Source organism: Haliotis cracherodii, unplaced genomic scaffold (assembly GCF_022045235.1).
Source record: "Haliotis cracherodii isolate W230 unplaced genomic scaffold, xgHalCrac1.p SCAF_17, whole genome shotgun sequence".
Classification (NCBI taxonomy): domain Eukaryota; kingdom Metazoa; phylum Mollusca; class Gastropoda; order Lepetellida; family Haliotidae; genus Haliotis; species Haliotis cracherodii.
In genome coordinates, this window is record NW_027266272.1 from 30,698,484 (window position 1) to 30,717,240 (window position 18,757).

Consider the following 18,757-nt stretch of genomic DNA (forward strand, 5'->3'; position numbering starts at 1 on the left):
TTATCAAAGACCATGAGACCACTGTTGTCATTCTTACTACTATAACATTTGAGAGTAACAAAGAAACAGACAATATTCCTGAGAAAGACAGACAGATTATGACAACATACTCTCAAGCTTATAATACTCATTATCATGGATTGTTGCTGTACATATATCAAAACACAAATGCATTTGGCATCAAATCATAAAATCAGTGGAAATGTACACACATTTTAACTGTTTAAAATGAATTTTAGTATTAAAAATATGTTTTTAAAAACGACATTTACTTTAAGTTTGTCCAGGATATAATGTAATGAAATTTAAAATTTCTTCTAAAACATACTTATATAAACACATTAAAATCATTAAAAAATGTATTACAAAAGAAAAAAGATACAAGGCTAAAAATATGGTTATCCTTTCTTTTGCATCCTGCAAAAGCATATTTTTCTGCTTTTTGACCAAATATGAAATTCAGACCCTTGGATGGAACACTGTTTAACAAATTGATGTTTTTTTCTGGTACAAAACCAAGAGGTTCTAGAATACAATTGAACTGGGCATATCACATCACCATCCTAGTTATCAAGCTCTGAGATCCAGGAGAAGAAATGGGAAATGAGCAACTCTTCATTTCCCTGAATATAGCCGTTTGTAGACGTAGTTGAGGAAGAAGAAGGTGGAGACGAGAGCCATGACAAGCATGGTCCGGATGCGCCAGTGTGCGCGGGATCGGTGCAGCTTCTTGTGGAGCTCCACTACCTGAGCCTCTGTCATCTCCACCGTTCCGCTGTTGTCAATAATGTAGGTGGCACGCTTGCACTTCTCAGACAGCGCCATCTGGGAGCAGATCCTGGACTCAGCATCAGGTCGAGACAGTCTGTTCCTTGCCATCAGGCGCTGCAGTTGTTGTCTTTCAGAACTGCAAGAAGATGGATTAACTCTGAACCACTGTCATCATTATTATAACATGTCAAACTGGGGTTATATTACTATTAATAGAAGCATGTTTATTTGTTGTTTAACGCCACATTCAGCAATATTCCAGCTATATGACAGCGGTCTGTAAATAATCTGGGATAGACTATCCAGTGATTGACATCACTAAAACCCTGCTACACATCATGAAAGTACTGGAATACTGTTTACAGCAACCTCAAACCCAACTCACTCACTCACTCACTCATGTCTTCAAGCATCAAGTGCATCAGTAAAATGGCATTCAAGAATCTTGACCAGTCTGCTCACTATTCTTCCTGTGACATACTAACATAACATTATAGTCATGGGTCTTGGAACCATACTAAAATGTGTTTTTATACCACAGACAGCAACATGAGAGTGCTATGTCACAGTGACCTGTAAGTAATCAGTTGTTGACGAGACAAGCCTGTGACTGTCAATATGAGCAAAGATCCATGACCACCCAAGACCAGCCGGGTTCCACATTGTTCCCACAAGGGAATCACAAGGGGAAATCCCCACTGGGCCTTTAGAACGGGACTCCTTCTAACCCAGAATTGCTATGGGAGGAAATCATACAGTAAAAGATAGTAGACTGATAAGTTTCTGACCAGGACACGACAACTGTGTAGGTCATGTAAGGCACCATCTTGCCACTCTCAAACAGCAGGGGAGTGTCCAGCACCACAAAACTGTACCCTGGAAGAAACCATCAGAACACTCAGCATGTGTAGGAAGTAGGACAGCTTCTGTATGCAAGGCTAAATATGGTTGGTTGGTTTGTTGTTTAACGCTGCACTCAGCAATATTCCAGCTATATGACGGTGGTCTGTAAATAATCGAGTCTGGACCAGACAATCCAGTGATTGACATCATGAGCATCGATCCACGCAATCAGGATTGATGACATGCATCAACCAAGTCAGCCAGTCTGACCACCCGATCCAGTTAGTTTGCCTCTTACGACAAGCATAGTCGCCTTTTACAGCAAGCATGGATTGCTGAAGACCTATTCTAACCCGGATCTTCACAGGTCTAGAAAAATGTGGGTACATGAAGTCAAATCTGGGATCAAAAATGAAAATATGCCAACACGTGTATTAAGATATTCCATACCACATACTTGCTGTATATTAAATTTCATCATGATGCAAGGAGAAATAGCTGTGTATTGGTATAGAAAGCCATATTGAAAATGTCATTTTTGTCCATGACTCAGTTATTGCTCTTTAAGTCTGGTTGAGGAACACAATGACACACTTTCAACAGTCGGTTCCCCTTTCAGTGTTGAGGGGACAGGATGCTGGCCACTTCCTCCACTTACCCAGGACAAAGTACTTGAGGAGCAGCCACAGCATCTTCTTGTAGATCTCGGGGTGTGTGAAGGAGTTCAGGAGTTGCCGCTTGTCGCCATCAGAGAAGATTAGTGCACCCAGCTTTGCTCGGTTCAATGTTCCGTCATCATGAAAGAAGTCTTCGCCAAATGTTTCCCGGATCTTGTACCAGGCAGGTTTACCAGGCTCCACCACTGGAAACACAAGCAGACAGTCAAGAGGACTATGCTCCCGGTGGCCTGTTCACGAGGCTGACTTAGCTAAGAGATCCTAACGACTAAACTTGATGACTGCCTTTAGAGCTATGCTGAGGCTTGGACCACAATGTTATCTCTCTTTCGACCTTGTGATGTAAGTAAAATGAGCAGGTGGGGATGGGTGGGGGACACCCTAGATTGAAATACATGAATGTATTTATATATTTAAATTGATACATATACGGGACGTCACAAGTATGTTGTTACGTTGCTATATATAAAGGCTTGCACATTTTGCGGCGAACTTTTCATTTGGTTCAAAAACACATGTCAAAATAATGGGGATGCATGTTAAAACCATAAACATGATAAACGATGAGATAACTTTACTTTCAGAGCTAGAAGAGAACCAACATAGTTCAAACGTCAAGGATCATGATGATGCTTAAACTTCTTCTGATTTCTGAAATAATAATCTGTAATAAACACATTAAAATGTGAACTGTCACAAATTTTCATCCTTAGCTGGATGTGCCTAAAAAGATTATGAATAGAATAGTCTTGAAGCTGGCTGGGGGTGTTTGTAGGACAGGGCGCTTAATCGCCAGGTGACTGCGAATAGTTACACTGAGCAGTGCGTGCATCTCCAACTTAATTTACCAATGCCCTACTCATCCTATTGAAACTGAATCTTACCCATTACACTACCCGGTACACTACCCTGTACATTACTCGGTACACTACCTGGTACACTACCCGGTACACTACCCTGTACGTTACCCTGTACATTATCTGGTACACTACCCTGTACGTTACCCTGTACATTATCTGGCACATTACCCAGTACACTACCTGGTACATTACCCGGTACACTACCCTGTACGTTACCCTGTACATTATCGGGTACATTATCTGGTACACTACCCAGTACATTACCCTGTACACTACCTGGTACACTACCCTGTACATTACCCTGTACACTACCTGGTACATTACCCTGTACACTACCCTGTACACTACCTGGTACATTACCCTGTACATTACCCTGTACACTACCTGGTACACTACCTGGTACATTACCCTGTACACTACCCTGTACACTACCTGGTACATTACCCTGTACATTACCCTGTACACTACCTGGTACACTACCCGGTACACTACCCTGTACGTTACCCTGTACATTATCTGGTACACTACCCGGTACACTACCCTGTACATTACCCTGTACATTATCTGGTACACTACCCAGTACATTACCCTGTACACTACCTGGTACACTACCCGGTACACTACCCTGTACGTTACCCTGTACATTATCTGGTACACTACCCGGTACACTACCCTGTACGTTACCCTGTACATTATCTGGCACATTACCCAGTACACTACCTGGTACATTACCCGGTACAGTACCCTGTACGTTACCCTGTACATTATCGGGTACATTATCTGGTACACTACCCAGTACATTACCCTGTACACTACCTGGTACATTACCCTATACGTTACCCGGCACATAACCCTGTACATTATCTGGTACATTACCCTGTACATTACCCTGTACACTACCCGGTACACTACCCTGTACACTACCCTGTACACTACCTGGTACACTACCCTGTACATTTTCTGGTACACTACCCAGTGCATTACCCTGTACACTACCCTGTACATTACCCTGTACATTATCTGGTACACTACCCTGTACATTACCCGGTACACTACCCTGTACACTACCCTGTACATTATCTGGTACACTACCCAGTACATTACCCTGTACACTACCCGGTACATTACCCTGTACATTATCTGGTACACTACCCAGTACATTACCCTGTACACTACCCTGTACACTGCCCTGTACATTACCCTGTACATTACCCTGTACATTACCCGGTACATTACCCTGTACACTACCCTGTACACTACCCTGTACACTACCCGGTACACTGCCCTGTACATTACCCTGTACATTATCTGGTACACTACCCAGTACATTACCCGGTACACTACCCTGTACACTACCCTGTACATTACCCTGTACACTACCCGGTACACTGCCCTGTACATTACCCTGTACATTATCTGGTACACTACCCAGTACATTACCCGGTACACTACCCTGTACATTACCCTGTACACTACCCTGTACACTACCCTGTACACTGCCCTGTACATTACCCGGTACATTATCTGGTACACTACCCGGTACACTACCCTCTACGTTACCCGGTACATTACCCGGTACATTACCCTGTACATTATCTGGTACACTACCCTGTACATTACCCTGTACACTACCTGGTACACTACCCTGTACATTACCCGGCACATTACCCTGTACACTACCCGGTACATTATCCGGTACACTACCCGGTACATTACCCGGTACACTACCCTGTACATTATCGGGTACACTACCCTGTACATTATCGGGTACACTACCCGGTACACTACCCGGTACATTACCCTGTACATTACCCTGTACATTATCTGGTACACTACCCGGTACATTACCCTGTACATTACCCAGTACATTACCCGGTACACTACCAGGTACATTACCCTGTACATTACCCTGTACATTATCAGGTACATTACCAGGTACATTAACCTGTACATTACCCTGGACATTATCGGGTACATTACCCAATACATTACCCTGTACATTATCGGGTACATTACCCGGTACATTACCCTGTACATTACCTGGTATGTTAGCTGTATCAACAGAGGGTCCTACTAGGTGAGGTGAGATGGGGTTTAACGTCGCGTCCAAGATTATTGCACTTATATAGCGACGTGCACGTACGTGTTTGTTTGGCTGCTTGTACTAGTCCGGACTGATGCTGATTTATAGTGCTAGCTCACTGAGATACCATGCCGCAGTTTAACATGAATATCCCACTCAGACACAGTATACTGAATTCGAGCCAACCAGTCCTTGTTTAAGCCCCTTAATGCCGAGCGCCAGACAGGGTAACAACAAGTACCATCTTTTGGTATGACGCGGCCGGGAATCGAACCCCAGACCTTCCGCTCTCCGGGCGGCGCTCTACCACTAGACCACGGAGGCGGTCTCCTACTAGGAATTGTGAACACGCTTAATGAAATTTCATGAACGCAATGGTATAGATATTCATTTGTATCATGTTTAATGTGTGCATTTATTTTATTTAAGTTCTATTCAGTGGACACAGTATTAACTCCGCTGGTCATTGGCTGAAAAACTGTGTTGGCATGTAATACTGTACTTCAAAAGTCCCTGAATCATTATCCCTGGGCTCCATACAGGATCCTGGGTCCTATCCATTTGTCCCTTGCATTAGTTTCAGTGTTATACTAGCACACTGGGTCTACTTTGAACAGTCAAATGTTTTCAAGGCAGACAGTTTATACTGAATCAGGAGCAATATTTTTAGAAGCCATGTTTGTAGACAGTTATATCTAAAATCCAAAAACACCCCCATGTCAAAGTGACATCTTGCGAATTGGCATTAATGGCACCATCTAATCGTTCCATCGTTTTCAAAGGACAATCAACACCTGATCAACAATGTTGATAACCAACAAGCAACAGTAATATTTATTTCAAAACAAGATGTCTCGTAAGCACACTTCTCCAAATCTGATTACAGTCTGTGTTTTAGCAGGTATTTATTGTCAACAACAACATACATTGCTTAACATTGACTAAGTGGATTTAATGCACAGGAGGAATGTTGAGTGAATTATGAAATATAGGCATAAGAAAGTTAATCTGTTAAAAAAATCTGTGACTGTTGTTTGATTGAGAGAAATAAGTAGCAAATATTGGATTTTTTCCCTATACTTTCTTTTGCACTTTATAATAATAATTATATGATGATGTCCTTTTCGCGAGGCAATTCGATCTTTTCGTTATATTTCTTAACATCTTATATTAGTAATGTTCAGTCAGACGCACGTCTGGTTTAGGCTCATCTTGTGCAAATTGTTGTGCAAAAGTGTTTTCATTTTCAAACACTTTGGGCAAAAGGTTCGTGTTATCAATATCTTGGCATACTTGACGATGTAGAACAAATCAAATAGCCTAATGTGCAATACACTTTACCATGAATACCTTTAAAACGAAAATAGAAGGCGAATAACAATAACTGAAACTCACCATCTTTAGCGAGCTTGTCAGCGTCAATGACAGGGCATCCAAGTTGGCGGAATTTGTTGGAAACAGTACTTTTCCCTGTCGATATACCGCCTGTCAAACCAACCAAAAACATTTCTGACCGATTGACGCTTGTTTATGTAACGAAGTCAACGTTGCACACTTCCATTTCTTGAGTAAAGTTTAATCTGTTAGAGTTACCGTCCTTGATATTGGGGATGTCTTAGGGGGACAACTATTAATATACTTGTAGACCTTGTACGAACGTCTGTCGATATACAAGTTTATTCAAATAAAAACATTAAACACTCGGAAATAGTAGACTAATGGCGATGAATTAATGGATTTACATTAATAAGGATGTGTTAACCAATTGTGATTTTTAAACAAATACACTTACATGTACTTGCAATACAATTTTTGAAATGACACTACAATTATTGTTGCACATAAGCAGAGAGCTGTTATATACTAGTGTATTGTAAGTAGAGATGCTCCCAGTTGCATGGCTTCTGTACTTGATGTTTGTATATTATGCATGGACTGAGGTAGCGATAACAGCTGTTGTCTTCAGTGTCTTGTCTTGGCTGTTTTCTTGTCAAACATCAGTGAGCCTGGGTTATACTTTGCTTATGTCTTTTACAAAAAGCTATTTACAAATCAAAAACGATTTAGTGTTTATTTTGTCTACAGGTTTGTTAAAGTGGATTTCATCATCATTCAGTTTGGCATATTATTTTTTTTTAAAGTTAAATATAAATTTTGTTGTTTGTTTGTTTGTTTATTATTTATCACACTCACCTATATTCCAGCCCTATAATGACATTCTATAATAATCAGTATGGAAGCTGACAATCCAGTGATTGACATCATGGCATCATTTCACGCAATGGGGATACAATGACATGCAACAAGCCAACATCCAGTCACCGAGTCTGATCCATTTAGTCGCCACCTACCACAAGCTGGGGATAGGGATCAACATACCCTTACCCAGAATCCCCATGTAAAATAAAACTTCATGTTTTACGCCTATCACTGAATTAAAGAAAAGGGCTCGAACATTCTTCCAGGAAAATATGTTTTCATTCTATTATACTTACTGTGGTGTTTGATTTAAGTTTTCTCTTTATATAATAATCTCGACTCCATGACACACGGTAAACAATACCTTACAATGTAGTAACATTCTCTCCCCAGTACTATACTTGTTGAAAAAAGAAATCCTTCATATTTTATTATCAATGGTATTATCATGATTATTATGGCTGTAATACTGTCGAAGAAAAAATAATGTTAACAAAAGCATATCTTTCACACACACCGAATCGAAATGACACCTACTACAGTCTAATACCTTAACTGGTTCAACTTATTATTATCTGTAAATATTATATATATGTTTTACACACAGAGACGGGTAATTAATACAGATTAAAATAAAAAATGCAGCAAAGAGGGTGTGGATGCTCCTTGCATTGTTGTTGTTGTTGTTGTTGTTAAAACTCGGTGGATGTCTACTCACGGTACAACAATGTCACAATAGCATGTATTCTTAAAAGGACATCAAGCGGTGTTAAATGTATATATTATTTTACCAAATATAATAAATGTTTTCGCCCAACCGGGCCGTTTTCACTTTTGGGGACGTTTTAGCCATTACCCTCTTGTGAATTTTATAGAAATGAAGTTTTAATAATTTATGTAAATACCTTTATAGACTTAACTGTTTTGTGTTTTTTTAGGTCATACATTATCCAAAGATACATTTTGCAGCAGTGTTCCACAACTGATATCACCAGACGGTCGTAGAGACGGATTCAATGGATATTAGTAGTAACGAAAGTATTACAGTACTTTCCTGTAGAGAAATGTTTTTCATCATAAACATGAACAAGTTTTAAAATTTAGATTCAAAATTCTTAAATATAAGTGACGGGTGTAGATATTTGCACGATAGATAGTTGAAGTAATAATCAAGTAAATAACTAAAACAAAAAAGCAAGGTTGATGGGCTTCAATTTGGTTTATTTCCAAGCCATTCGTTTCACTGGCAGAATGTAAATTTTTACTCTGGTCATTAAATTCCAAGATGTCAGCGCCCACGATACCAAAACATCACATACGAAAGGAAGTTTGTGACACTCGCCCTGCATATCGCGAAGGTCGACGGGCAAAAGCAGTAAAGGTAAGACACCATTAATGAAAGAGAACTTATTTTACCAATGATAGGACATTGTACGGAAGAGGTGAAAACCAGTAACGCAGCATGAACATGTAAAACTTCGTTAAATTAGTGCATGGCTGCTATTCCGTACCGATATGCCTATTTTATGATCCCCTTGGTATTTAGCCGAGAGTCGTGATTGGGTCCGACCCTACATTTATCACTGGTGAGACCACTAGGTTCATAATCCCTCCCCCCCCCCCCCCCCCCCCCCCAAAAAAATAGATCCACACTAGGGGCCGCTTAACATTTCCTTGAGATTCTTAAAAAGTATTTCCCATCGATTTGTGACTGTAAACTTTATGTCTTTATACTGCTCAATAAATTCCATGTTTATACATGTACTTTAACCTATGGGCAGCCATAGTTGAAATAAAGGACAAAAGTATGCAATAATAGTCAAATGTTAGGAATAAAGAAGTAATGTTACAAATAAAGGTCATTATTTACATACAAATAATGAATTCAAAATACAAAATGATACCAATGAACAACTCGCATAAAAATATGTCATATGTAAAGAAAGGACAATGTACGTCTGTGCACAAAAAGGAGACTAAACTGCTAAACATGCTAAAGGACAATGATGACAATATAGAACGCCAGATGGGGCTGTAATCTGAAAAACATTCTGAGTTTAATTTACTTGTTCTGCCATATATAATAAATGCATGCTGAAGTGCTCAATGTATTACGTTGATCCTCGTGTACTCAACGTGTGACATCAAACACAAATGTTTTATACGATGCCTAGTTACTTTTCTGACTCTCATTTCCATAAGATCTAAAAAGAGATCAATGTTTTCCTTTAGCAGTGTATTGTCCATTTTCTGCACCGACGTTCTGTAGTAGACATTGTTCTTTCTTCGTTCTTTAAATATGATGTCCTTTACATATATAGCAATATATTTATTCCTGTCAGAACAAATGCTGTATGTGTGAAAATTCCATCAACATATTTGAAAATATACAAATTCATTAAAAAAACACTTTTTTCTAATGAACATGAAGTATGTTGGTGACATTGTCAAATAGGAACATTTTTGCTGCAGTTTTATGTATTTAATCCTGATATTTTTTCTGGGTCAGACTTATATTTGGTCGGAACAAAAACATGCTTACAGTACCTGTCATAGTTTTTATGCCATAATTATGATAACAGTTGATAAAAACAACACAGTGATCACTTCACTTTTTTAACGGGTCTGGAAACAACACCAGATTTCAAGGTGTACGTAAATTTCATAGCCACACTCAATTATACTGGACATTTTTCATATCGACCACTACTCTCTTGTATCATTAGGTATACTATAGGCTTGGAACATAATCACCATGTAACACCTTGTATATCTACAAAATACCGCATAGTTTGCGATATGACATCAGATGATCCAGATAAATCAATCAATTCATTACCTCGCAACTGAAACCGACTGCCGCATTTAAACTTCGTTGGTATGTCAATGGGCTAGCACTATAAAATCAGCATTAGTCCAAACCACTACAAGCAGGCGCACACAAACAAACAAACACACAGCAATAATCTTGAATGCAACATTTTAAAACCCTTATACCTGGAGTTGTCTCCCCTTGACCACCAAGTGGCTCCTGTACTCTGTGATGTAGATCCTTTTTCTCAGAGGGTAATGAACCAAATTTATTGCAACTCATCTTCAAAATACAGTTGAAGTGTTTCAAAAGTAACTGTTGAAAAAATGCTTTTTGTTGCACATTTTGAAACATTGTTGAAGTGCAGGTACTTGATTCATATATGCATTTGCAGTGTGGCCCAATTTGTACAAATTATTATATTTATTAGCATTATTTATGATAAGTGAATAATAACCCAAATTGTGTGTGTATGATAAACACTGGACAAATTGTGACAACAACAACCCAAACTTTCACAAATGTGTAATATAATTACAGTTGTTTTAGTTTGCCATTGTGTATGTTTTTTCACAATTATTTTAAAATATCATGATATATTTGACATATAAGACAAAAATGTCTGTGGCATATGCCCATCTTCGAAGCCAGCAACGTAAATATAAATGATACGAGACAGACTGAGTGTAAGAATTGCAACCATTGCTTACCATGATTGCTGCTTGACATGGCAGAGATCTTGGCTCTGGTATTTAGGGCTTTGATAATTCTGAAACTGGTTTTGAATTTGATTTATTTTTACCCTTCTGACTCTGCTACTTAGTGATGACTTAAACAGTTATTGTTTTGAAATTTTTTATTCCTTTTTTTTTTAAATCTCTAAACCAAGTCATAAAATTAAAAACTAAAAGTTGCCTAACACAATGTGGTAGAACAAGAGTGTAAGTGTGAAATGCCTTGTGTTCTAGGTCTATACTGTCAACCAGGAGTCCAGGTATCTGCTTGTTCAAGGAGTCCCAGCTGTGGGAGGCTGTGCGGAGCTGGTCAAGTTGTTTGCAGTATATGGTGCAATAGAAGAATACAGGATCCTTGATGAATACCCTGCTGAGGAGTTCACAGAGGTCTACTTATTCAAATTCTCGAAGATCCAGTCAGCAAGGTGATTGTTCATAGCATACAATACTTGTCTTGCTCTTATCTTAGCTAGTTTGAAAATGTCACAAAAACATCTCTGCTCTGTTGTCCAGTTTCTTTATCACGTTAAATTAACGAAAAGAAATCAGTATTATAGTTGCATAGCACATTTTGTGGACAGGACACAAGATAGTGAGAGATATCGTTCCTTGACATCACGTTGTTTTCACCCTTTGGCTCCAAATTAAAATACTTGCAACTGAATTTTGGATGAAAAATTATTTGCATGTAGATATGAAAGTGAAAGCTTTTATCAGTGGAAGTTAGTATTTCATGCTTGTTTCTAGTATTTGTGAGTGTGCGGGTTGACCTAGTGGATAAAGCGTTCCCTCGCCACGCCATGGCCTATGTTCGATTCCCCACATGGGTATAGATAGTGAAGCCCTTTTCTGGTGTCCCCCGCTGTGATATTGCTGTTTACTAAAAACAGCATAAAACAATATTCACTCAGTCTGTTACTGTAAATCTTGAAATTAACGCGAGCGTGAATTAAATGTGAAAAATGCGAGTGGTCTTTGCTGGCATTATAAAACATCACATTTATATCAACAATAAGACATTTTGGATAGCAGAAATACCAACTTAGACATACGCTGAAAGCAAACAACATTGTATTCCACATCACTGTTTATTGAGCAGCACTTGTAACAAGTATATAAACAATGTCATTCAAACACTAATTACATCCTGTGAATTGTCACTGCTGAGGTCAAGACAAGAGTTCTACTCACTTATGTCATCACTGATCACACCTGCAAGTCCAGATAGACGCCCCCCACGCAGCACAGCGTCTTTGTTCTTTGTGACTGCGACAAAGGCCGACACGCTTGTATTGTTTTAGCGGAAGTACTCTACTCAACACTAATAAGCGGTGCTATTTGAGACACTGGTGAGTGAGTTGGGTTTAACGCCGCTTTTAACGTTATTCCAGTTATATCACCGCGTGTCAGCTTAATGTGGGAGGAAAGCCCGAAGTGATGCAAGTCTTAGACGTTTACCACTTCGGTGAAACCCAACAAACAAACCTAGAAACATAATTGGGGCAAACCGGGATTTGAACCCACAATCATAGGTTTCTGGCGTGCCGAAGGGACGCAACTCTGCACAGCAAATCGCGGCGCCTTAGATGACTGGGCCACCCGTGCCCCCTGCTATTTGATTGGATTAATGTAAGGTTGGATTTAGGTGAGGATTCTCATGTAAACCTGACAGAGGACGTTTTCTTTAGATGCTTGAGACAAGGGTGGTGTCAAATTCATATTGAGTCGCATTTTTGGCAAGGGACCATCGGTCGCATTCTTTTGAAGACGCATTAATTTCAGGATTTACAGTATTTGAAACAATAGACACAATTTTATGGATAACAACTTCTTTAATGCTGTACAGTGCCTTTTACAATATTAAAGAAGTTGTTATCCATAAAATTGTGTCTATCTTGTCATCCGTCAACTTCTAAGTAATGCCTATCAAACAAAGTATTTGAAACAGTGTGTTTTTTCAATTACTTCATTTACAGATTCTCAGACCTAAAGTTTCACAATTTTGCCTGACATTATCACAAATAAATGATGTGATAAATATACTGTGTTTTCAATGTAGAGCTAGGTTACCTGTCATCTTCCTGATGCAAGCATGTCTGTCCATTAGCCTGTAGCAAAACCTAGTTTCTACCCTTGCCACATCAAACCTACTTTTCTTGATTGTGGTGCCACGTCGTGTAGAATACGGGTTGTGCCCCTTCGGCTTGTATTGAAAATGCGATATCCAATCAGATCACTGTTCATAGCTTGTTTGGCTTCACAAAGATGGTGACTACCATAGACGACCTGGTCAATCAGATAACGAAAATATTCTAGATTTTATCCCTGACAGACAAACAAAGGCCATGTTTTTGCTACCTGGATGTTGATTTTATGAAAAGGTCTCTGATTGGATTATCGATATGTGCTGTAATCCAATTATATTTAGCACAGGAAAGTGGGCTTGATGTGGCAAGGGTGGAATTTAGACTTTGATAAATAGGCTCATGGATGGGTTACCTGTAGACTGAATTTAGAAAAGAACGCTCAGCTAAATGATACAGACTTCAAACCAGTTGTTTCATTCAGAGGTTGTTATTGTGATTTGAAACCTCTGACTGACCTATCAGAATTGAGAATTTTACGAATTCATGGTAGAATCCTTTTACTAAGACCAATCATATTTTTAAGATGATCACATGTTTTCAAAATGTATTGCAACATCTTTTAGAAAAGAGGAGGTGAGGTTCATGAGGTTAGTTCAGAGAAATCTGCAAACCAAGTACAGTTAAACACTGTTGTGTTGAAGTTAAAGGGACCTACGTAAATACTTCAGTTATCCAAGGTTTGACATTACTGTAAAATGATGAATAAATAAGATGTACGAAGGAACCAAGTGTTTACTTCGAGACAAACGTAAGTTTGACACATCAAAGTTTGACACAACAGTGTTTGACTGTAGTTAATATAGGGTCTAAACCAAGGGTTTCTCACTCGTGTCTCACTCGTGATACATTTCAGATTTGCGAAGAGGAAGATCGATGACTACTCTTTCTTCGGGGGAGTGCTGCACGTGTGTTACGCTCCGGAGTATGAATCTGTAGAAGACACCCGGGAGAAGCTACAGGACAGAAGGAAAGTCATCGCTGCCAAACTCCGCCAGCATGGTAAGTAGGGTTGTCATAGCAACGTATTCGGGATGACCATGTTCTGATTTAACTTCTAATTCAAATACTAAACCAGTCTGCAACTTTAGCCGCTAGTCAGGAGCCAGAGTCTAGTAAAATTCTGTTTGGTCTAGCAAGCTCAGCTAATGATAGTTTATATTGTCGCCTCAATTTTCACTCTAGGACATGATGTTTAATGCCAAAATATATGCATGACAAATCGTCTAAGTTCGTAACCTAGCACGATACATAGATGAAGTTCCATAGTTTTAATATAGGTCCTGATTTTCTGCTTAAAACGTTCAGAATAACACGATTTAACCAAAATCTTTTGTCTAAATCTGAAAACTATACAAGAGGACACTATCCATTGCTGTAATTTGATTGGCTGTCTCAGGTCATGTGCCTGAATTTTACCAATCACAATCCTTATAGCAGATTATGGGAAAAAGCATAATTAGAAACCATGTTACAGCTGTAATATTATGGATGTTCAGAGATTTCAGTTTACTTCTTGATTTCAACGTCTTTTCAGTTCAGAACAGGTGCTGGGACCTTTATCAAGCAAGTGTCTCTCATCTCTAATTTTATCGTTGTGGAAAACTTTGAAATATTGTTGTGAACATCATCAGGCATGATCAAATGGCCGACCACTATGCTCTTTCTTGCCTACACCTCGTCCTGCAAGTTTTGGACTTTTGACATGATCAAATACATAAATATGTAAATATGGCTAAATGAATTAAGATCTGTGTGTGAGCAATTGTTAAGTGAAGAGAAGTGTTTGCTGCAATCTGATTGATTAAGAAAATGGTAAATGGGACTGGATCCTGGAGCTGTCCTGTTTTTTCTCTCAATCCCAAATTAGAAATAACATGCTGTTTGGCAGGGTAAAATGAGAAGAACATTAATTTAACATTATCAGAAGAGCTTTGACTTCGCTGTTTTTTCCACATTCTGCTCACTGTAAAAGATATAGTCTGGGCCAGACAAACCAGTGGTTGATAGCATGATCACAATCATTGTCAAGGCATGGTGACACAATCATTGTCAAGGCCTATATTGTGACCCTCATTGTGACAAGCCTATCTGGGACCTATTCTGTTGCGTCTAAGGGCCCCTCTGGAAATGGTAAAGGACGAGGTGGGATATTGAGGACCATATGTCACCCAGTGGAGAGGTCGTTCAATTTCGAAAAGCTTTGTTATGATGGTATGAAAATTATCCAATGGTCGTCAACTCACCTTGTTTTTGTTCGCTTGAAAGTTCTTTTACTTTTGGCATGTTCAAGCACATAAGAAAGGCTTCAAGAGAAAACTATGAACAAAGTCTGTGACCGGAGATGAGTTGTATACAACATATTTGTACTGTCCCTATCTACAGAAGATCAGAAAATCAGCTTCAGACAAAGACTTAATTGCTCACCTTAACATTGTTAAAAAATACTCCCCCAAACTTCTAAAATCAACCTTTGGACATATAATAACATTAAAAGAATATGTAAGGCTTATATCAGTCCAATCATAGCATGTGGTGAAATGAACAAAGTCTAGTTACCATTTATATGAATCTTTCTAAAACTGTTGTTCATGACTTAAACTATGTGATCCCTTGGGCCAACAAGGACTTTCAGTATGTCAAGCAAATGTTTTAGCCACAAGGATGCCACTCATTTCAGTCTGTCAATAATATGGATTCCACATTCCAGGATCGAGTTCAGCACCTGTGTCTGAGCGAACCAGCAATGAAGAAAATAATGTTCATGGTGAAAGACAGCCAAGTACATCCCAGCCAACTCACTCCAAGGGCACACCACAGATGGTCAACAGTCAGAGGGTGCCTTCTATCCATCCAACCTCTGAAGAGCCTTCTATCCATCCAACTTCTACAGACCAACATGCACACAGTGTCAACAGATCCCAACCAGCCTATCAAGGGGCACTGTTCGAGTCATTAGAACACCAAGGGGGAGATAACTCCGTACCTTTTGAGAAACTGTGGTTACCTCCCCCTCCTGTGAATAGGGGGCCTATGGGATTAAGGCCACCTGTTCACAACAGATATGAATATGCCTGGGTTCAAAGCTCCCATGCTACCCTACCAAGTAATTACGATGGTAGAATTGACCAATCAGCATCTCTTGCATGGTCACATGACCCTGAGGTGGTTCAGGGGCCAAATAGTAATCCAAAGATGGACAGATTTGAACAAGAGACAAAGGTGGATAATAGAGAGTCTAAAAGGAAAGGAGTGGATATGTCCAAAACAGGTGAAAAGGTAGTGAGTGGCTTGATAGTTAGAGAATATAAGAAAGCTGGCAAAGTTCCGAAGTTTGTTCCAAGACAGGCGCTGAAAAAAGCTGGTGTTACGGATGGTGAATCACCCAAACCCAAGACTGAGAGTGATGCTTTGAACAAGCAGATCCGAGTCAATGCGTTTACTCTGGCTGACACACAGGGGCCTACTATGCCAGGGAACGGTGATCAGAAAGTCAACGTACATCCTGGTGCTCAGAAAGCTGTCAATCAAACAGTGAAAGAAATCAGAAAGCGTATCTCAAAGGTGGGTCAGGCTGCTTAGGCATACAAACTAACACTGAAGATTAATTTAGCAGCTTTTGAATGTCAGTTTATACAGATTATACAGGTTTATTAAGATATTTTTCAATCCTTTTACAAGTTGCAATCTCATTCAAAACTCCATCTGACAACACCTTCATAGGAGGTAGTGACAGTGAACTTTCTTTTCAGTCAATAAGCATTCATATGAAGCGTAGATTCTTATGAGAGAGCAAAGTATTCAGAGCAGAATACTGATTTCTGTGCCTCAAAAATGAACATAATGGTCAGTTCAGAATGGAAAATATTAAGGATTCTGCTAGATTTGTTGAAGATATTGTGTACTCACTGCCACGGGTGTACACAATATTTGTGTTCTGCGTGTGATTTATTTTGTCAGGATAAAAATATCCCCAGTCATCTTCCATTTGACATTGGCTGTCCTGGGAGCCTGGGATTTTATTGGAACAAAATAGGTTGTCCCTGAAAAGTCTTGAAAAAAATAATTATGCTTCTGACTGTTGAACAAAATATGAAATTGACTGCCCAAAACATTACACAGCTGCAGGTTGTTTTTCTTAAAAAAAAAAAATCAGGCTAATAGTTTTATATAAAAAATGTCTGGTTTTGTAGGTGTAGCAGTAAAAATATCTAATTTTAATAGAAATCCCAGCCGCTAGGCTTCTCGGACCTGATTTGGTCACAAGTTGCTACTTTTGGACCAAATGCAAAAATTCTTTTTCTTTGGCAGCCTGTACGACTTGGGTTTTGAGCTGTCTACATCATGAAGGGACGATTTATTTGTTTATTATTAGAGTGATTTATCATTGCAAAGACAGCAGCTAATTATGCAAAATTCTGTTTCAGTTCATATCGGAAAAAGTTCCACAACAGAAGAAGGCTAAAGAAAGCTGACAGGATATGGCATCATTCCTGATCTGTAAAGGAAAGTGAAACATGGTCTTATCAGTCCAAAGTCCTGTGTTCGATTCTCACACATGGGAACTATTGTTGGTGTTCCCCCAGTGACAAGGCTGAAATACTGCTGAAAGCAACATGAAGGTCAACTCACAAACTCAAAGAAGAACAGGAGAATATTGAAATAGCAAACTGGACTCAGTAATCAAGAGGCTACTTGAAACTGGAAGAGAGAATGTTTCAATACTTTTAGCACATCAGGCAGGTTGCAATCCAGTTCTTTCAGATTTGACTGCCTGGAAGTAAGTAGAGCATCTGCCCAGAGAGCAGAAGGTCAGTTTGTGGGTTGATGTGTTATAATACGTCAAAAGATGGTACTTGTTGTTACCCTGCCTGGTGCTCGGCATTAAGGGGATAAAACAAGGACTGGTTTGCTTGGAGTTTGTTCCCTGCTTGGAAGGGTTGTTCATATCTTCCAGCCACCAGTCAACTCTTGTTCAGGGTAAATCCAGGTACTGAGACAAAGCATCTATTTATCCAGTTTGTCACTTGTCCAAGGTTATTTCCAAATTAATTTTATTGATTACGTCTCATGAACACTAAATATACAAAGGTATCATCTCATATTTGAGTTTGCATTATAAATTCCTCTCTTGTTAAATGATTAATTCGCCTTCATAAATGACTGTGGACAAAGGAAATTTCCTTCATAAACATGGTTTCCGCTTCCCCAGTTCTGTTTTTCTGATTTCAAATGAAGATATTGGGTGTTGTCAGAACCCAAGAAGGAAGGTATCCTCCTGTTCCTTTGTGACAAGCTACGACTAGATTCTGTCCCGTTTCCTGGCCACAGACCAAACATTCTCATATGACCTCCACACGTCTTTACAGCCCATCCATGAACAGATGACAGTGGTGTCTTCTTTGCGTTCTAGTCAAAAATACTTCGAGAAATACACAAAGAATGATGGATTGTTACGAAGACTGCCATGACATGGCTTGCTTTGGAGTGACACTGTGCATGTGTGATGGAGGGTTCGAATCACATATTTGCCCAGATAATGGTTGTTGATTTGTCAGCATGATACACATGCAGATGTTTTTAGCTCACCTGGCTGTCAAGACAGTGAGCATTAAGAATATTGTTAAGTTCCCT

The 18,757-nt window shown here is 39.2% G+C and overlaps 2 protein-coding genes across 2 annotated transcripts; one reads left to right on the top strand and one right to left on the bottom strand.

Annotated features, from left to right (window-relative positions):
- Positions 1–289: 289 nt before the first annotated feature.
- LOC139465055 (dephospho-CoA kinase domain-containing protein-like) lies at positions 290–6,817 on the bottom strand. The gene is made up of 4 exons (XM_071246752.1): positions 6,630–6,817; positions 2,273–2,476; positions 1,560–1,647; positions 290–907 (listed from the first exon to the last, which is right to left on the bottom strand). The coding sequence occupies exons 1-4, from the start codon at positions 6,739–6,741 to the stop codon at positions 616–618; spliced, it is 696 nt and encodes a 231-aa protein (XP_071102853.1). The 5' UTR covers positions 6,742–6,817; the 3' UTR covers positions 290–615.
- Positions 6,818–8,718: 1,901 nt separating this feature from the next.
- On the top strand, positions 8,719–18,733 carry LOC139464608 (uncharacterized). Its single transcript, XM_071246136.1, has 5 exons — positions 8,719–8,814; positions 11,214–11,404; positions 13,980–14,125; positions 15,834–16,687; positions 17,551–18,733. Exons 1-5 carry the CDS (start codon positions 8,719–8,721, stop codon positions 17,596–17,598), a joined length of 1,335 nt encoding a protein of 444 aa, XP_071102237.1. The 3' UTR covers positions 17,599–18,733.
- The last annotated feature ends 24 nt before the right edge of the window (positions 18,734–18,757 follow it).

Bases quoted from the DNA above. Each gene is read 5' to 3' on its own strand.
- LOC139465055 (XM_071246752.1), bottom strand. From the start codon at position 6,741: ATGTTTTTGGTTGGTTTGACAGGCGGTATATCGACAGGGAAAAGTACT. The intron at 1,648-2,272 runs GTAAGTGGAGGA...GGTTTCTTCCAG, and splicing joins CCTCAAGTACTTTGTCCTGG to GGTACAGTTTTGTGGTGCTG. The intron at 908-1,559 runs GTCAGAAACTTA...ATCTTCTTGCAG, and splicing joins TACACAGTTGTCGTGTCCTG to TTCTGAAAGACAACAACTGC.
- LOC139464608 (XM_071246136.1), top strand. From the start codon at position 8,719: ATGTCAGCGCCCACGATACCAAAACATCACATACGAAAGGAAGTTTGT. The intron at 11,405-13,979 runs GTGATTGTTCAT...GATACATTTCAG, and splicing joins TCGAAGATCCAGTCAGCAAG to ATTTGCGAAGAGGAAGATCG. The intron at 16,688-17,550 runs GTGGGTCAGGCT...ATTCTGTTTCAG, and splicing joins TCAGAAAGCGTATCTCAAAG to TTCATATCGGAAAAAGTTCC.